The following is a 15,542-nucleotide window of genomic DNA, read 5'->3' as shown; positions in this document are numbered from 1 at the left end:
CTTTTTGACCTTAAAATAATGTCTCTAAAATTATTGTAGTGGTAGGTCAACTTTTAACTGGACAAATTTTACTGCCGTTGCTACCTGAGCAGCCTCCTATCGGCTGAAATTGCACTTGTAACTTTGGTGTTCGGGCCGGTACAAGCCCCGCCTATCCCCTGCTTTACAGCATAGGTCACGTTTTACTTGTAGCCTGGGAGAAGTTAGCCAACAGCAGAGCTAACAGTAACACGAAATGAACCAAAACATCACCATGGCAGGCAAAAGAAAAAGGAGGAAGCAAAGAAAAAAAAGCGAGAGAGTGATCGGACACGAGGCCGGTCACAAATCAATATCGGACGGGCTTACACTTGGTGGCGCGAGCAGCAAGAGGCAACGGGTTGCAAAACGGATGCAGACCTAGCGGGCCGACTCCTGGATTTGTATGTGTTATTTGTACATTTTTTGTTACTGTCCTGTACTTCTGAATGTATTTGTTATTAGTCTGTGTCATTGGCACAACACCGGTTCGCACTTTATAAGCGTAAGGTAGCTGAGAGATAATATATGGTTGCCGGTGCCGATAGCTAGCATGTTTTCGTGTCTCGTCATGAATGTGTGTAACGTTAGTGCTTGTAAATAAAGACTAAACAACCACACTAAACGTGTTGTGGTAAAAAGTAGAAGATTATTTTGTTTAGACCAGTAAACAACGTGAATGTTGAACAGTTCAGTCGTTGATTAGGCTAATGTTGTCGTTATGTATATGTACATGCTATGCGCTTTGCGCGTTTTCATACCGAGTTGACTGTAGTTATTACATATATTACACAAAACACAATGCCTGGTCGCAATTGTGTTTAGTGACTTCCGATATAATAACAAAAGAAAAGTACTATAGGTTACAAAACACATTCAAGTCCATGCGTTGTGTTTCGGGTAAATACAAATGTTCCATGTAGCTAGCACGTAGGGTTGACTACTTACGATACATAAATCTTTGTACTGATATACGAAGAACATATGGTAACACGGACTACTTTACCTGATCGGTGGACATAGTTTGAACGACGTATCTGGGTCCGTCGGCTTAGTAAACAAACTCACGTGTATTGAGCTGCCAGCGGGAAATCTTTGCGACAGTTTTTACGACACTGCATACAGACAATTCCGCTTATCAACCACGTGGGGCAACAGTGAGCAAAAGTTGCTCATTGCCGCTTTAAATAAACTTTTAATAAAATAAACAAACAAAGCATAAACCAAAGTAAAGGGCCTGCAGCCACCTCATGGTCGACTGCCGGCTACACAAACATAACTAAAACACATACAATGTCCAGGCCTGGTCCTCTCTCTTCGTACCTTCCTGTCGCTCCTCCTCTTATGCTTCCGGAGCTCCTCCGTGAGGCCTCGCGTCTTTCCCTCACGGCTCTCTTCCCGCCTCCCTCGTCACATCCTCACACTGCATACAACACACGCAACACAATTCATAATCGTTGCTGTTTTGTACCTTAGCCATGGATTTTTTTTAATTCTGCAGGCTATTGATTTCCTTCCGCTTTATCATCAATTGCATTAAATAGGCCTCTTCCCACGCATATTACGTCGTTGTGAGGCGAGGTCACTGAAAGATAAGCGCATGGCTGAAGGAGGGGAGATGAAATGGAGTGGTTTGTTCTATCAACTCCGCCATCTGGAAGAGATTTATAACGAGGTTTTGTAAGAGTTCTGTGCTTCAGCAGTCTTAGACCAACCCCAAATGCTCTCATTGGTTGAGACGCCCATCCCAAGCCAGTACGGATCAACATCCCACCCCTTCTGTGACCCATGGTTTGTCTGTACGTTTCAAAGCCAGTGAGAAATAGACTTTCGAAATAAAATAATACTTAAAAACTGTGTTAAATATCAGGTGTCGTGATATGTCATGCATTCTGACTTTTTACACTGTTAAACCTGCTGGCTGCTCATGCGAATGGACGTATGATGTAGTATTTCTGTACTTGATAAACGCCCCCAGCACTCCAACTTGTTTCGGAAAGTTTTTTTATAATTCTGGATCCCTGAGCCGTCACAGGGATCCTATTCCTTTTATTGGCCATTCTCCCGGAAAAGCATGGCAAAGCGAAAGAAAGAGTCCGCCCACGAGCCAACCGACTAGTGAGACCCGCTTACCATCAAGATTATCTGCGCTGTATCAAGATGGGCTGTGCTGCAGCTCGTTACTCTTGCGATAGTGAAGTTTAGGTGTGTCTGTTTGTTCACGGCATTTCAGTGATGGATGTTATATAAACGGAGGATATAACACTGGATTTGGAGATTGTTTGAAACTGATAGATGGCACGGTCCCAGTGCTAAAAGATGCCGGACATGAACTGCACGGTGTAAGTCAAATGCGTTAACAATGCGTTAGTGTGACAATAATGCGTTAACTTGCCCATCCCTACTAATAATGTATTTGAATCTGTATTTTACAGGATTATCAACATCGACTTATCCATTTGACTGTTCTTTAATCATTGCCCTGTTGATGTACACAGGTATATTGTTTAATGACATTTATGCTGCATCAAAATTTGCTGTCGAAGGATTCTGTGAGAGCCTGGCAGTTCAGGCACTAAGATTCAACCTAAAGTAAGTTACCATGTTTACCATGTTTGACTTTGTTTGGCTAGTATTCTTGTCAAGATAATATACTGCAAGATTAATTTTGAGACATCTATGGTCTTTTTGGAATGCTTTGAATATCTTAAATGTCACCTAAACTTTAATCTGTGCAGTATAAGCCTCATTGAACCTGGACCAGTTATCACAGAGTTTGAGCGCAAAGTGTATGAAGAATGCTTGAAGATAGACCTCTCCACAGCTGATAAAGTGACTGCCGACATGTTTACTAACATCTACTTGAAGAATTACAGCCAGATATTTGAGACTCTTGGACAAACACCAGAGGATATTGCAGAGGTGCTTACATGCCCACACACACACACACACACACACACTACAATATAATTTTACTATCAACTTTATTAGACCACCGCCGCTTTGTGTCAGGGCCGTTACTGGTGAGGTGAAAGATGGAAAGATATAAAATATGTAAATTGTATCCATGATATTTTTATGAAAACCACAAAAACATATAATTAAGGAAAGAAAATCTAAATAACTGCCACTTCTCCCTCCCCTAAAAAGGGTTAATGGTTTAGTGTAAAAGTCATGATTATTGGCAGCGACCCGTCCCTACCCAGATGGGAATGATAACAATAGCCTATGCATTTTGATTTATTTTATGACAGGCCAACATGCAGCTTACCAGCTTTGATATCACTTTACAACTAGGTTCCATTTCTAAACATTAGTTAGCCAACAATGGGTAATACTCCTACAGCAGTTCTTCATCTCAATAGTTCATTTCAACGGATTTAATAAATATTTAAAAACCATTTAAATATTAACTGTCGTATTTGTTAACATTTATCAATGAACTAACACAAATAAACTACTAGATTAGTATAGGTCTTATCTAGTATTTATAGGCTATGTAGAAGAACTGTTTTTATCAATTATGGGTCATTTCCAAACTTAAATTGTTTTTAACTTTTCAAGATCTGGAGAAGGTCATTCATGCTTTTGAACCTCACGATTAGACAGATGTAATTTGCTGTACTCAGGTCTCCCTGAGTCATGGCTTTCACGCCTCCAGCTAGTAGAAAATGCAGATGCAAGGCTGTGGACAGGGGCTAAGAAATATGACCAGGTCATCCATATTTTAGCTTTGCTTCATTTAGTTTCTGGCCCAGCTTAAAGTTCAGTACAAGATTCTGTTGTTATTAATTTTAATGACCAAGCACCATCATATTTGAATTATCTTCTTATCCCTTTGTCATCTTCCAGACTTTTAAGATCCATTGACAAGGGCTTGTTACATGTCCCCTGCTGTAGGTTAAAATCTAAGGGTGACAGAACTTTCTGTCTCATTGCCCATCATTTGTGGAACCAACACCTTCTGGACATCCATCTTGCATCTTCCATTATTGTTTCTAAATCGAGGATGAAAACTTATCTTTTCTCATTGGAATTTTAAAATTATTTCATTTCATTTTATTGCTGTCTGTTTTGTCCGATTGTTAATTGATATTTTATTTTACATTGAACAGCACTTCGGATAGTTCTGTTATGTGGAAATGTGTTTTATATAAATACAATTTACTTACTTACTCCTACTGGAAAAATCACTTAAATAGGTTTTAAAATATTTTATTAAGTTCATAAAGCTGTTTATTTTGGTGATATTTATTAAGCACTGAAATATTCTTCCAGAGTGTGAGGATCTGGTTTATCTGGATTCAGTTGTTCAACCATGAAATATGCCTAATAAGATTAAGGCTGGAAATGAAATTAAGTCTGGTTTTGAATTTATATTTGTTTGTAACTCAAAATAATAATATGATAATTATTTAATTAATTTTTTAATGAATGCAATTCATTCAATTGGAAACCCCTTTGAAGTAAAATTACTTGGAAAATCAGACAAAAACTGGTTATTTGCAGAAAACAAAGTGTCTGTGTGATGCTTGATCACTGACGTACTTACAAAACAAAAAGGGATTTTAATAATTGACAAATCTTATCAAAATTTAAATACAACACAATTAAAATAGATTTTTCTTTTATGTTCAGACATTTATTGAACTTTATCCCTGACATTTTGACACTAAGAATGGATATAAAAGGGCTGTCATTTTCTTTTGATACATTTTATTTTACTGTTCGCTCTGTTTTTGAATAGTAAGGGAGGCAGCGTATAATTGTATACTCACACATGGGGACTAGTATAGATAGCGTCATAGAATTGGTAAGGCAGACAGCTAGATGTTTTGTTTTGTTTTGTTTTGTTTAATGTTTTTGCATCTAAGATATATAAAATGTATTTTTATTTATTATTTTATTGATATAATCAAAACTGTTATGCGAGTACACCTGGTGCTCAGATTCCGAGAAGCTGCCAACCAACTGAGCTGCTGAACCTGATCTACATAGCAGCAGATCTACAAGTGGTGGCACCAACGGTACAGGGCCAGTGGCTGTTAAATCTGAAGACAGCGGGGCCAGCTGGAGTGTGGCTCCCTGGGCATGCACAAGGCAACACGACACGAAAAATCCAAGCATCTTGACAAGCCTACACGACCACATCGAATATCCATCTTGACAACAGAAAATAACTCCAAAGAACTAATATCTTCAGAGAATTAGGCTCACCTTTCATCTACGAGCAGTGCCTTGGACAATAGATGATCACAGCCAACGAGAGTTAAAGACTCCAGATTCCAGACGATTTCCGTTTGATCCATATTCATTGGAACAAGCTCCTTGGACAGAGGACAACAGGACAACAGCATCTTAGCAGCAGCATATACCACAATAGCTAAACAATACCCATTCTCTATAACCACACTTGGAATGAACACAGTTGTTGGTTGAACAACACCTAACCTTAGACACGTGCTTGATAGAGCCACAGGACATTTAACAATACAGCACACCAAGTTTGGCTGCTATATCTGGCGATATACCAACACCTATTACAATCTAAATTAAGACATTGTGTGATCATGGAGCTTGACGTTACAAAGACTGAAGACAAAAACTTTGACACCCTAAATGACACTACAATCCTGTGAAATGGATTGACACTTTGCAGCAAACGACAGATCAACGATGGATTCAGCACTACCTAAGACACATGGATGGACTACCCTGGTTCTCCACATCCTTATGCAATGAACATGTTGTGGAGGCAAACCAAACGGCTAGAATCAACAATCCAAGGAACTGTTATGTCTGTGCACAGTTTCCTCACAGCACAGCGGCAGGAGACTGGTGGCCCAATCAGGACCCAGACACAGCGGCAGGATTTGACTCTCAAAGGAATAGCAGCAGCGTCCTTCACAACATCTGACACTTTGTATTTCAGACAAAATGCCAACAAAACCATTGTAAAAGTGAAGATTATCAACCGTGTGTTTGGTCAAGTGGCTACAGTTCGACACATACAAGACAAGTTGGTGTGTTACGAAAGATCCAAGGGACTACGTCGTGTGGGAAAGATTCCAAGGGAAAAGTGCTCTATTGTCTATAATGAAGCCACAACTAATCAGACTAACCGACAGATGTGTCTGACATGTCTGAGGATGACAGCGTTAATATATCCTTTAAAAGTGGACATCAGTGAATGGAATCGGCCTAATTTGACACAAACAATCATGGCACTTGAGTTCTTGTCGTGCACTGAATGGATCAGGAGTCAGTGCTTAGCAGTTTGCTCCTCACTACATATACCAGATGGACAAGGAGCTGGAGTGTTACAAGAACATTACTGGCTGTGCGGTTACAGAGTATACTTATCACTACCTAGAGAGTGGACAGGACTGTGTTCCTTGGTACAGCTACACGGTGGAGCGATCATCATACCACATGAAATGATAACACAACAACAGAGGACACGAAGAGGACTGTTTGATTTCCTATCTAATAGCCCCGTGCCAAAGAATCATCACATCTGGACAGTGGCTGAGAAAGTTTCAGCTGCTTTTAGTCCTATGTTGGGAGTAAGTTCGTTGATGAATGAAGTTGAGATCACCAGATTTGAACTTACATCGTTTATGAATACCACGAACATTGTCATGAAAGGCATCAAGGAGGAGCTACGTAGACTACGATTGACTGTGTTGCAAAATCGCTTGGTCTTGGACCAATTGACAGCAGCAAAAGGAGGAGTTTGTGCTGTCATTGGGGAAACCTGTTGCACCTATATTCCAGAGAACAACGCAGATGGACATCTCATCGATGAAGGGATGAAAAACATTTCATTGATGGTTGAGACTTTGACCAAATCTGAGGTTACCTCAGATACTTTTAACTGGAACTGGATCAAGGGTGTTTTTACCAATATGAAAAATGTAATGTTACTTGTGGTTTGCATTATTGCATTTCTTTTATTGACATTATGCATTTGGCCATGTATAATGAAGTCATTTCAGCGAACAGCTGCAGCCGCTGTTCCGAGCCAGATGATTGTGTATGCTGTATCACAACATAGCATGGATAATACTCACACATATGCTAATATTTACTAAGGGTCAAAAATTATATTAAGTTTAGAGGGTTTAAAACAGAAATACTCATGGTATTAAGTATTTACAGAGTGGCAGAAGGATTTTTAATATTGCTTGCTAATAATAATTTCACTAAGCACACGTTTAATTTTTTAATTTTTAAGAAAACACTTTTGAGCACTTTTATCTATTATTTGATATTGCATTTTATGTTAGTATGAGATTCCCATAGTTAAGGATAACATCTGATTGGAGTGTGAGGCTTTTCAGCCTCAAAGGGGGGGTTTATGGTGGTTTTTCTAGACATATTATTGACTTTTCTTATATTCTAAATATATTACTGAGTTTTCTTATATAAATATGCTTTCTTATATAAAAAATACATTTAAAGGTAGTTAAGAGTTCATGTTACTTCTCTGATCTTAACAAGGGCTACGGGAGTCTTGTATGAGTTTGAGCACTTGAACACCTGGTACACACCAAATATCTTACTCACACTAAGACAGGAACTGCACGTACACCACACACACTTTTGTAGAGAAGTTAATTAAAAACGCTGGGTTGTTTTCATTATCACTAAACAATGAGCTCATTTTTAATAAAACCACACACTTTTGTAGAGGAGTTTAACTTATCAAGCCAAGGACGCTGGGGTGCTCATTATCACTAAACCATGAGTTCATTTTTATAAAACCAATGTTAAATCATGTATCGTCCGAAAGCCCCCGGAAAGGTGTCAAGATAAAGAGCACATGACATACTATGTGTTGATTGACAGGCGCTCCCTACGATTAAATCCTAATATGGTAGGCCGGAAATATAACTGCTAAGCGGGCGCCTGAAATGTAACTGTAGCGAGTGATAAGGGGATGGACTAATAAAAATAAGTGATGTCATGTAAAACCTGATTAGTTTGAACTGTGATAACAACTTGAGAACAATGTATAAAAGATGGAGTCAGACATGTATTCGTTGGACATCATTGGACATCTTCAGATGAACTCTGTGTGTCTCACTTTGATTGCTCGAGCAAATAAAGATTGAAACCTCTTGAAACCTGGCTCTCTGGTCTTCGTGAATTCTTTCTACATTGGCTGATCGACTTTTCGCCACGACACTACCTTTAGGCTTATTTATAAACACAACTTTACGCCCCAACGTTTTCTTATCTGGACATTTCACATTCATAAATGCAAGTTTACAAAGGGCAAACCTATTTTTGTAGTGCTTGAAAAAGAGATTCAAATGTAGATGTGATGTCAACATCTAAAAATAGTAAACCCATTAAAACGGTTACTATTAGCTCCTTTTACAAAACTGCATATCCTATGGATATGTAAAATATGTGTAATTTAGTTGTACACTGATGAGTGTGAGCTTGTTTAAGATTTTAAATAAGAGAATCTGTCAAGATTCTCCTTATGTGTGTGCTGCAACCAGAATTTTTAATCTTTCCGGATTTTAAAACGCCTGTAGTCTGAGCCAGGTTTAAGATTTTAAATAAGAGAATCTGTTAAGATTCTCCTTATGTGTGTGCTGCAACCAGAATTTGAAATCTGTCAGGATTTTAAAACTCCTGTAGTCTGAGCCAGGCTTAAGTCACACAAAGGCATGAGCGATGCTAACTGGTTTGCGCATCTGGAGAGTTTTGCCCGAACAGGAGTTTGGCCATCTAGGAAGGGGAATAGACCTTCTCCCCGACAAAAAAGATGGCATGAGTTGTATCAGAAGGTAAATTATGCTGCCAGATTCATGGGCGAACTCATATGATAATACATTGTGATTATTTACATATGTAAATACAATATAATATTGATATAATTATGATGACTTGTGGCTGTTTTGAGATAACGTGGACAACAGTGTCATAGCTATACTTTATGTTCACAGATAGAAAAGTGCCCTCTGCAAATGAGGGGGCAGACCACCCTTCTGAAGGAAGCTCAGATTTGTTTTTGTGGATTTCACAAGGTAACTTCAATTAGCCTAGTTCAAGTTGCATAAATAGATGTGTTTGCAATATCAATGTGTCTTTTTATCTGAAATCACATTAAGAAGACTTTATAATATTATGTCTGGTATATCTTTGTGCATGTATTACAGGTTCATCCACCAGTCACAGTGGATGCATCACAGAGCACACATGCTCAAAGCACACCCTCCATCAGTGATGTGTCACATTCTGCAAAGATGGCCAAACTGACATTGTCAATGGTAAGCAGACCTTACTATTGCAGGTATCAATGCAGACATTGAAACATCTCAACCTTTTCCTATAGTGTTAGAGTTTTGTTATCATTGACTATGACAAACCTTTTCAGTTTGAAAAGTCAAGGTTTGGAGGCTCACATGTGGCAGCAGCAAAACCCAATTTGAGCACCCAGAGGAAAACCTCTCAGGTTAATATGAAAGACATCATGACTTTATCAAGACATCATCACATGATCACTACATCATTTTATTTCATTAAAAAACTATTTGCAATTGATCCCCTTAATAGATGAATCATAACGTTTGACTCCACAGACATTAGAGGACTCCAGTTCAGCCGCAGCTTCTAGCCCACCCTCTGATCCTCGTCCTCCTCCATCCCCCAAACCTCACCGGCCTGTCATCCAGTCCTCCTCTTCCTTCTTCCTTCCTCCAGCTCAGAGATCACAACGCATAAAAGAAACGGCAACACCATCGACTATTTCTGAGTTTGCTGTTGTGAGCAGTGTTGTGGTTTTTCTTCCTCTAATTCTGAAGAACGACTCTTGAGTCAAGGTTTTGAAACCAAAAGTAAGTTAGACTTTATTGTCACAAAGCTGAAACAAAGCAGAGTTGGATTGCAATGCAACTAACATCTCTTTTTCCAGCCCATCTTAAATACTCGTCTTCTCAGGCACATGCCACTATTATTAATTACCATAGGAAGTAGGAAGAAAGGGTCTATTCTCTTACAGCCCAATTTGGTCACAAACACATGTCGGAACAGGAGGCCTATTCTATAGCATCCTGATTTGATTTTCAACACGTGACTATAATCATGTGAGCGGCAGACTCAATCATGTGAGCTGCAGACCCTCTCCCAACTACATCGCATAGAATAATTCAAATACATAATGGTAGAATAAGTTTATACATATAAGGGATTATTTTGGCTATAAAATCTTCAACAGCAGCCCAGTAAGATGTCATTCAAAATATAAACATGCCTTTGTCATTTAATGCTGTCGTAGCTTGTACTTAAACTAGTGTTTTTGAAAATATCAGCAGGTCTCATCTCAGCCAGAAGACCCTGTGGATCTCCCACTACTGTGGCCACAGACAATGCCACAGCAGGACCAGAAGTGGGTGTCGGAAGCACTTTTTAGGGTTGGTGCAAAGGGAAAGCTGGAGCTGCGTGAAAACCTACAGTTGTGGTATCACCCCCCACAACCAGCCCTGTTGTACCACCAAGCTCCAACACCTGCTAGATTTTTTTCACAGCGGCTCTTGCTCTGGATGCCATATAGGCTATGGAAGGTGCGGCTCCAGTGTACTAACCCTGCCTGTGCCAGGCATCATCTGTGTGGTGGTGGTCTGCACAGGAGGGTACGACAGGTGTTAGATATCGACAGATACTACAACCTGGTCACAGAGACCCTAATCTGTACCAGGTGTAGAACCAGCTACCTGTCCTGGAGTCATACTGTGCTGCAGCAGTTGGACCTGGCCCATCGATCTGAATTCAGGGTCATTCTCACACGTAAGTAATTATTTTGGAGTCATGTTCACTCATATGCTACCTTTTTTGAAAAATATTTCCTAGATACCTGAAAAAAGATACTTGAATTAATACCTTTTGCCAAGGTATGCCTGTGACATTCGAGTTCTTCGCTTGTTGCGTGAGAGGGGCATGGGGAATGGCCCAGTGAGGATCATCGGCCAGCTGAGGGAGAACCACAGTGAGGAGTGGTTAAAAAGTGTGGCTCGGTACACATCAGAGTGTGTGGCCTTTTTGGATAATCCTGGCCTGAATCCACTGCACTTCCAGGAACCACCACCGCTTGCTCCAGTACCCAGATACAAATGGCTCCTCACTGTATACAGTCAGGACATCCTCAACAGACTCCATCACATCAAGGCCAGCATCACATCCACGTATGGATCAATTTTAAAAATGGATTCAACTAAGAAGGTCAGAGGAGCTGCTTTAATGACTGTACCCTTATCTATAATGTATTGGTATACCAAAAGAGCTTTATTTGTCAATGTTACTGATTTGAATGTATGTTGTATTATTTGCTATGTTTATTGTTTCTTTCAGATCACCAAGAAGTTGAGTGGGCCTGCGAAAGGCACAGCACAGTGGCTTACCTCAGTAGGCAATGAGGTAGGTCAGGTGCTGATGAGTGTCCTGACTGCAAATGAAGGGGCTGGGTTAGACCTCATGGCTGCAGGGCTCATGGAGAGATACCAGAGAGCTGGTGTTGATCCTCCCACTATCCTGTATGTGGACTGTGACTGTTGCAAGGAAGTGGGAGAGACTAAACTGAAGAGGCGGTTCAGCGGCTGGCCTGATGTCATCGTCCGTCAAGACATTTGGCATTTTATGCGACGTCTGGCAGTAGGATGCACCACAGATGCCCACCAGTTGTACCCTACTTTTATGGCTAGGTTGTCGTCCTGTATTTTTGAGTATTTTTGAGTAGGACGCAGGGGATCTCACTCTGCTGAGAAAGGCCAAGAGGGAGCAACTCACCCAACAGGGCTGGCCTGCAATGACGGAGGCAGAGCTTGACCGTCATATAAGCAAAGATGAGCTGGCCCAACACTGCAGGAGGAGAACACGAGGAGAGGAAACCACTATCCGCCTCCTTGATATGCTCATCAGACAGCTCATGGGTGGCAAGGGGAATGATGCCCATGGTATTCTTCTCCTTGACAGTGTGAGGATGCAGCACATCTGGCATGTCCAGAGGCGGCAAGTCACCTGTATTCAGGACCCTCCAGATGTGCTGCTCTACACAGAAACTGGAACCCTAATCAAGGGCGGGATGGTTCTAAAAACGTATCTGTGTGCCAGAGGCTCCACATCCCTGGAATCATTTCACTGCCACCTAAACAGATTTATTCCTGGTTTGTCATGACAGAATATACCACATCTTGCCACTAATTCCTATTTATTTAGATATTTGCAGTTAACAGATAATGTTTTCTCTTTTGCAATTTCTCAAAACAATGTTTGGCTTTCTATTTCTTTTTCTAGGGAACAGCACAAACAGCCTGAACTTCCAGATTTACCTCCTGGAAGGTTTGTTACGCTGGAATCTGGACCGGGCTGCAGCTGCTGTTCCAGGTGTAGGTTCAACCCTGCGTACATACACAGGGGAGCTAGTTTACTCTGTCAATCAGAACTACAATAAGTTGTATGGCAGGAAATTGGTCCCTAACTTCACTCCACCTGCAGTACACACAGGTAAAGATATTTTGTTAAATGCAGTTCCACTCACCGGCTCTCATCACTCTCACCCGTAGCTCCTTTTCTAATTAGTACTCACCCCTGTTCTCGTGTTTACCTCACACCTGCAGCTTATTCCTTTTTTGTAGACCTTCCTATTTATCCCCTTTCGTCCTCTCGTCTTGTGTCAGACCGTACTTGTTTCTTTCTCCTATTCTGACTGCCCCGGTGCTAGCGTGTCTAGTACCGTAGAAGCCTTTTTGATCCTAGTCCTAGTCTTGCTCGTCGTGATTTCTCATTTTTTGTGGCTCCTCGAAGCCGTTTTTCTTTGTCCCCTGCTTAGCCACCTTTTCTGTTATTTTTGCTCTCTGTCCCGCAGCGCTCCTGGACCCGGATCTCTCCTTCCACACTTCTACCGTCCAGTCACACTCGGCGGCTCCTGCTTCACGGGTGCCGCTTCTCTCCATTGCGGGACTTCGCTTCGGACCGAGCACCCTCCCGTGACTATTTCCTGTCCGGTGGCACCACGGACATTATTGTGTTGCCTTTATTTTAAACAATAAAGTGTACTGTTTCACCCACAACTGAGTCTACCGTTTCTGTACCATGACAGTATGTTGCTAACAGGGAGCACCAGAGGATTTACTGCATTTGCAGAGTACATGCAATAATGGCTGAATACATGCAATAATGGCATAAATGTGCTCGTCCCCAACCTAAGTAAAAGCTTTACTCTTCACCACTATGGTAACCCCCCCAAAAAATCACAGACAACAGAAAATCTTCTGAATTTTAACATTACAGAACAGTAAACACTAACAAGTGTCCTTATCTGCAAAAAAAAACACACAAATACAATAGTACTTTAACCATTTTAAAATCTAAATCCAGTCATAAGAGCAAAGCATGCTGGGAACTCAATCTGCTGTGTAGTTTCAGTTAGTCAATGAAAATGATTCGTGTTGTCCCAACACAAATGGAATAAGTTATGTCAAAGAGTTGCCTATTTATGTCACTATTACACATTGAAATTGTGCTTAAACAAGAAACCAATACAAATGTGTTCTATCAAACTATATTGATTAAGTAAAACAACCAACGATTAAAAATCTTTTTTTTTGTGCATTAAGCTTAATAAGAATTATTAATTCGCAGTCTCAGTTACTGCACTCAAAAAAACGATTCAAGCCCGTCTTTCATAAGAAACATTAAAATTATGTTGACTTTATTAAAAAAAAAAAATTATAGCAATACATGAAAATGTTTCTTTATTCTGACATAAAATGAATAAATAGTGTCATCTACGAGATTCATTCTAGTATGACCAACTCAAATTAATTTGGTTTTGGAGGCTCTGTTTGCGCATGAGCAAAATAAACTCAAGGAACGAACTCGAATGTGTGGCCGCCATTTTCTGCTGTGGGATGAGGAGGGATGAGGAGTTACGACGGATTCTTTTGCTGTTTAATTCGTTATTGGTAAGTATACGATTTTTTGACTACTAAATACTATGTCGTAATTTTGAGTGAAATATACAATAGCGTTGGAAGATAATTTAGGTGAATTGTTCTCCTCAGTCTCACTGCCGCTGCTTGCTTCATGCACATTGTCGCATTCCCGCCCTTTTATAACCTCCTAAATTAAAAATGTCGCATAGCACCAAATCTAGCGTGTTTTTTGATAAACCTCAGCTTACATCTAGTGGGAAATTGTCATAGTACTGCCCCGCGAGTCCTAGGTCTCGCTTTCCCGCCGCACGGATCTCTTAATCGGCGTCTACTGACAACAGAAACGGAAACTATGTAAGAACATCTTTATTATGCAATAATCTGTATTAGATTACAGACCGTTCAGATAGTAGAGGCGAAAGGGGTGGGTCTGAAGTTGCAACAGTAAAACTATGTGATGACACATCATCCAGCAGTTCCACAAAATCCTAGCGGAAGCACTGGAATACATCAGTTGGTAAAATATCTGTGAAACACAATGTATGCATAGGAATGTACACTAGTGCCTGAGTTTGTGCCCAGAAAAGTGCCCCAGTTGTAATACAAAGGGCAAATTTCATTGAAAAAGGCTGAAATTTTACAGAATTGCATAATGAACCAGATCTAAAAGTTGTATTTATTGTTCCCAAACTTAAAAACATACATCTCTTTCACAGATTTAAGAAAATCACGAACTGAACATCAGCCTTCTAGTGATAGTAAGTCATATTTGCTCAAACAATCTGATTTGCTTATTTTAAATATCTAATTTTTTATATGAAATCTAAATAATACTTTTTATTCTTCTTTCAGGATTGTGAATGTGGCAGTGCAAAGAAAGCTCCTGGGCCTCATCAAATCTCATGTCCTAGGCTTGTCGAACGACTTGAGGGTGAGTAATTCATAACATAATTTTTCTTTAAATGAGTAGTTCACCTCAAAAATGAAAATTCTGTCATCATTTACTCACCTTCTTGACATTTTAAACCTGTATGATTTTTCTTCTTCTGCAGAACACAAAAGAAGCAATTTTGAAGAATTTTGGTAACAGAAAACCGTGGGTCCCTATTGACCTGTATTGGTTTTGTGTCCATGCAATAGAAGTGAATGGCGACAAACAGTTTTGATTCAGTTCCATTCTTCAAAATATATTATTTTGTGTTCTGCAGAAGACAGAAAGTCATACAGGTTTGAAATGGCAAGAAGGTGAGCAAATTATAAATTCATTTTGAAGGTGAACTACTCCTTTAGTGGGGAAATCACATACACTTATCGTTTATGAAGTGGTGCTGCATAATGTTGAAACAAAACACAATATATTTTGAGCAATAAGTGGTGCTCTAATCGAAATTGGAGTTATTTGTTGTATCAAACGTAACCTTATGTCATGTAATCTTCTGTGTTTTGTCTAGGCCTCAGCCATTGAGGATGCAAAAAGTGGCATTGCAAGCACAATCATGGGGATTTACACAATCCGAGGAGAAGGTTCTACAAAACCAGATGATGTAGGAATAGTGATCGAGGGCATCAAGGTTTTGA

The 15,542-nt window shown here is 40.0% G+C and overlaps 1 protein-coding gene across 1 annotated transcript in view; it reads left to right on the top strand.

The window, feature by feature from the left end:
* zgc:109982 (uncharacterized protein LOC553564 homolog) overlaps positions 1-10,739 on the top strand; it is a 31,532-nt gene extending 20,793 nt beyond the window's left edge. The window contains exons 4-10 of the mRNA XM_057338950.1: positions 2,517-2,610; positions 2,757-2,940; positions 8,982-9,062; positions 9,195-9,305; positions 9,413-9,490; positions 9,618-9,872; positions 10,347-10,739. Of these exons, the coding sequence (XP_057194933.1) occupies positions 2,517-2,610; positions 2,757-2,940; positions 8,982-9,062; positions 9,195-9,305; positions 9,413-9,490; positions 9,618-9,851 (782 nt within the window). The 3' untranslated portion in view covers positions 9,852-9,872; positions 10,347-10,739. The remainder of the gene's footprint in view (positions 1-2,516; positions 2,611-2,756; positions 2,941-8,981; positions 9,063-9,194; positions 9,306-9,412; positions 9,491-9,617; positions 9,873-10,346) is intronic.
* Positions 10,740-15,542: the final 4,803 nt, after the last annotated feature.

The sequence above is a fragment of the Triplophysa rosa genome, linkage group LG7, assembly GCF_024868665.1.
Source record: "Triplophysa rosa linkage group LG7, Trosa_1v2, whole genome shotgun sequence".
NCBI lineage: Eukaryota > Metazoa > Chordata > Actinopteri > Cypriniformes > Nemacheilidae > Triplophysa > Triplophysa rosa.
The sequence above is the reverse complement of the archived record's forward strand: the minus strand, read 5'-3'. Positions and strand labels throughout refer to the sequence as shown.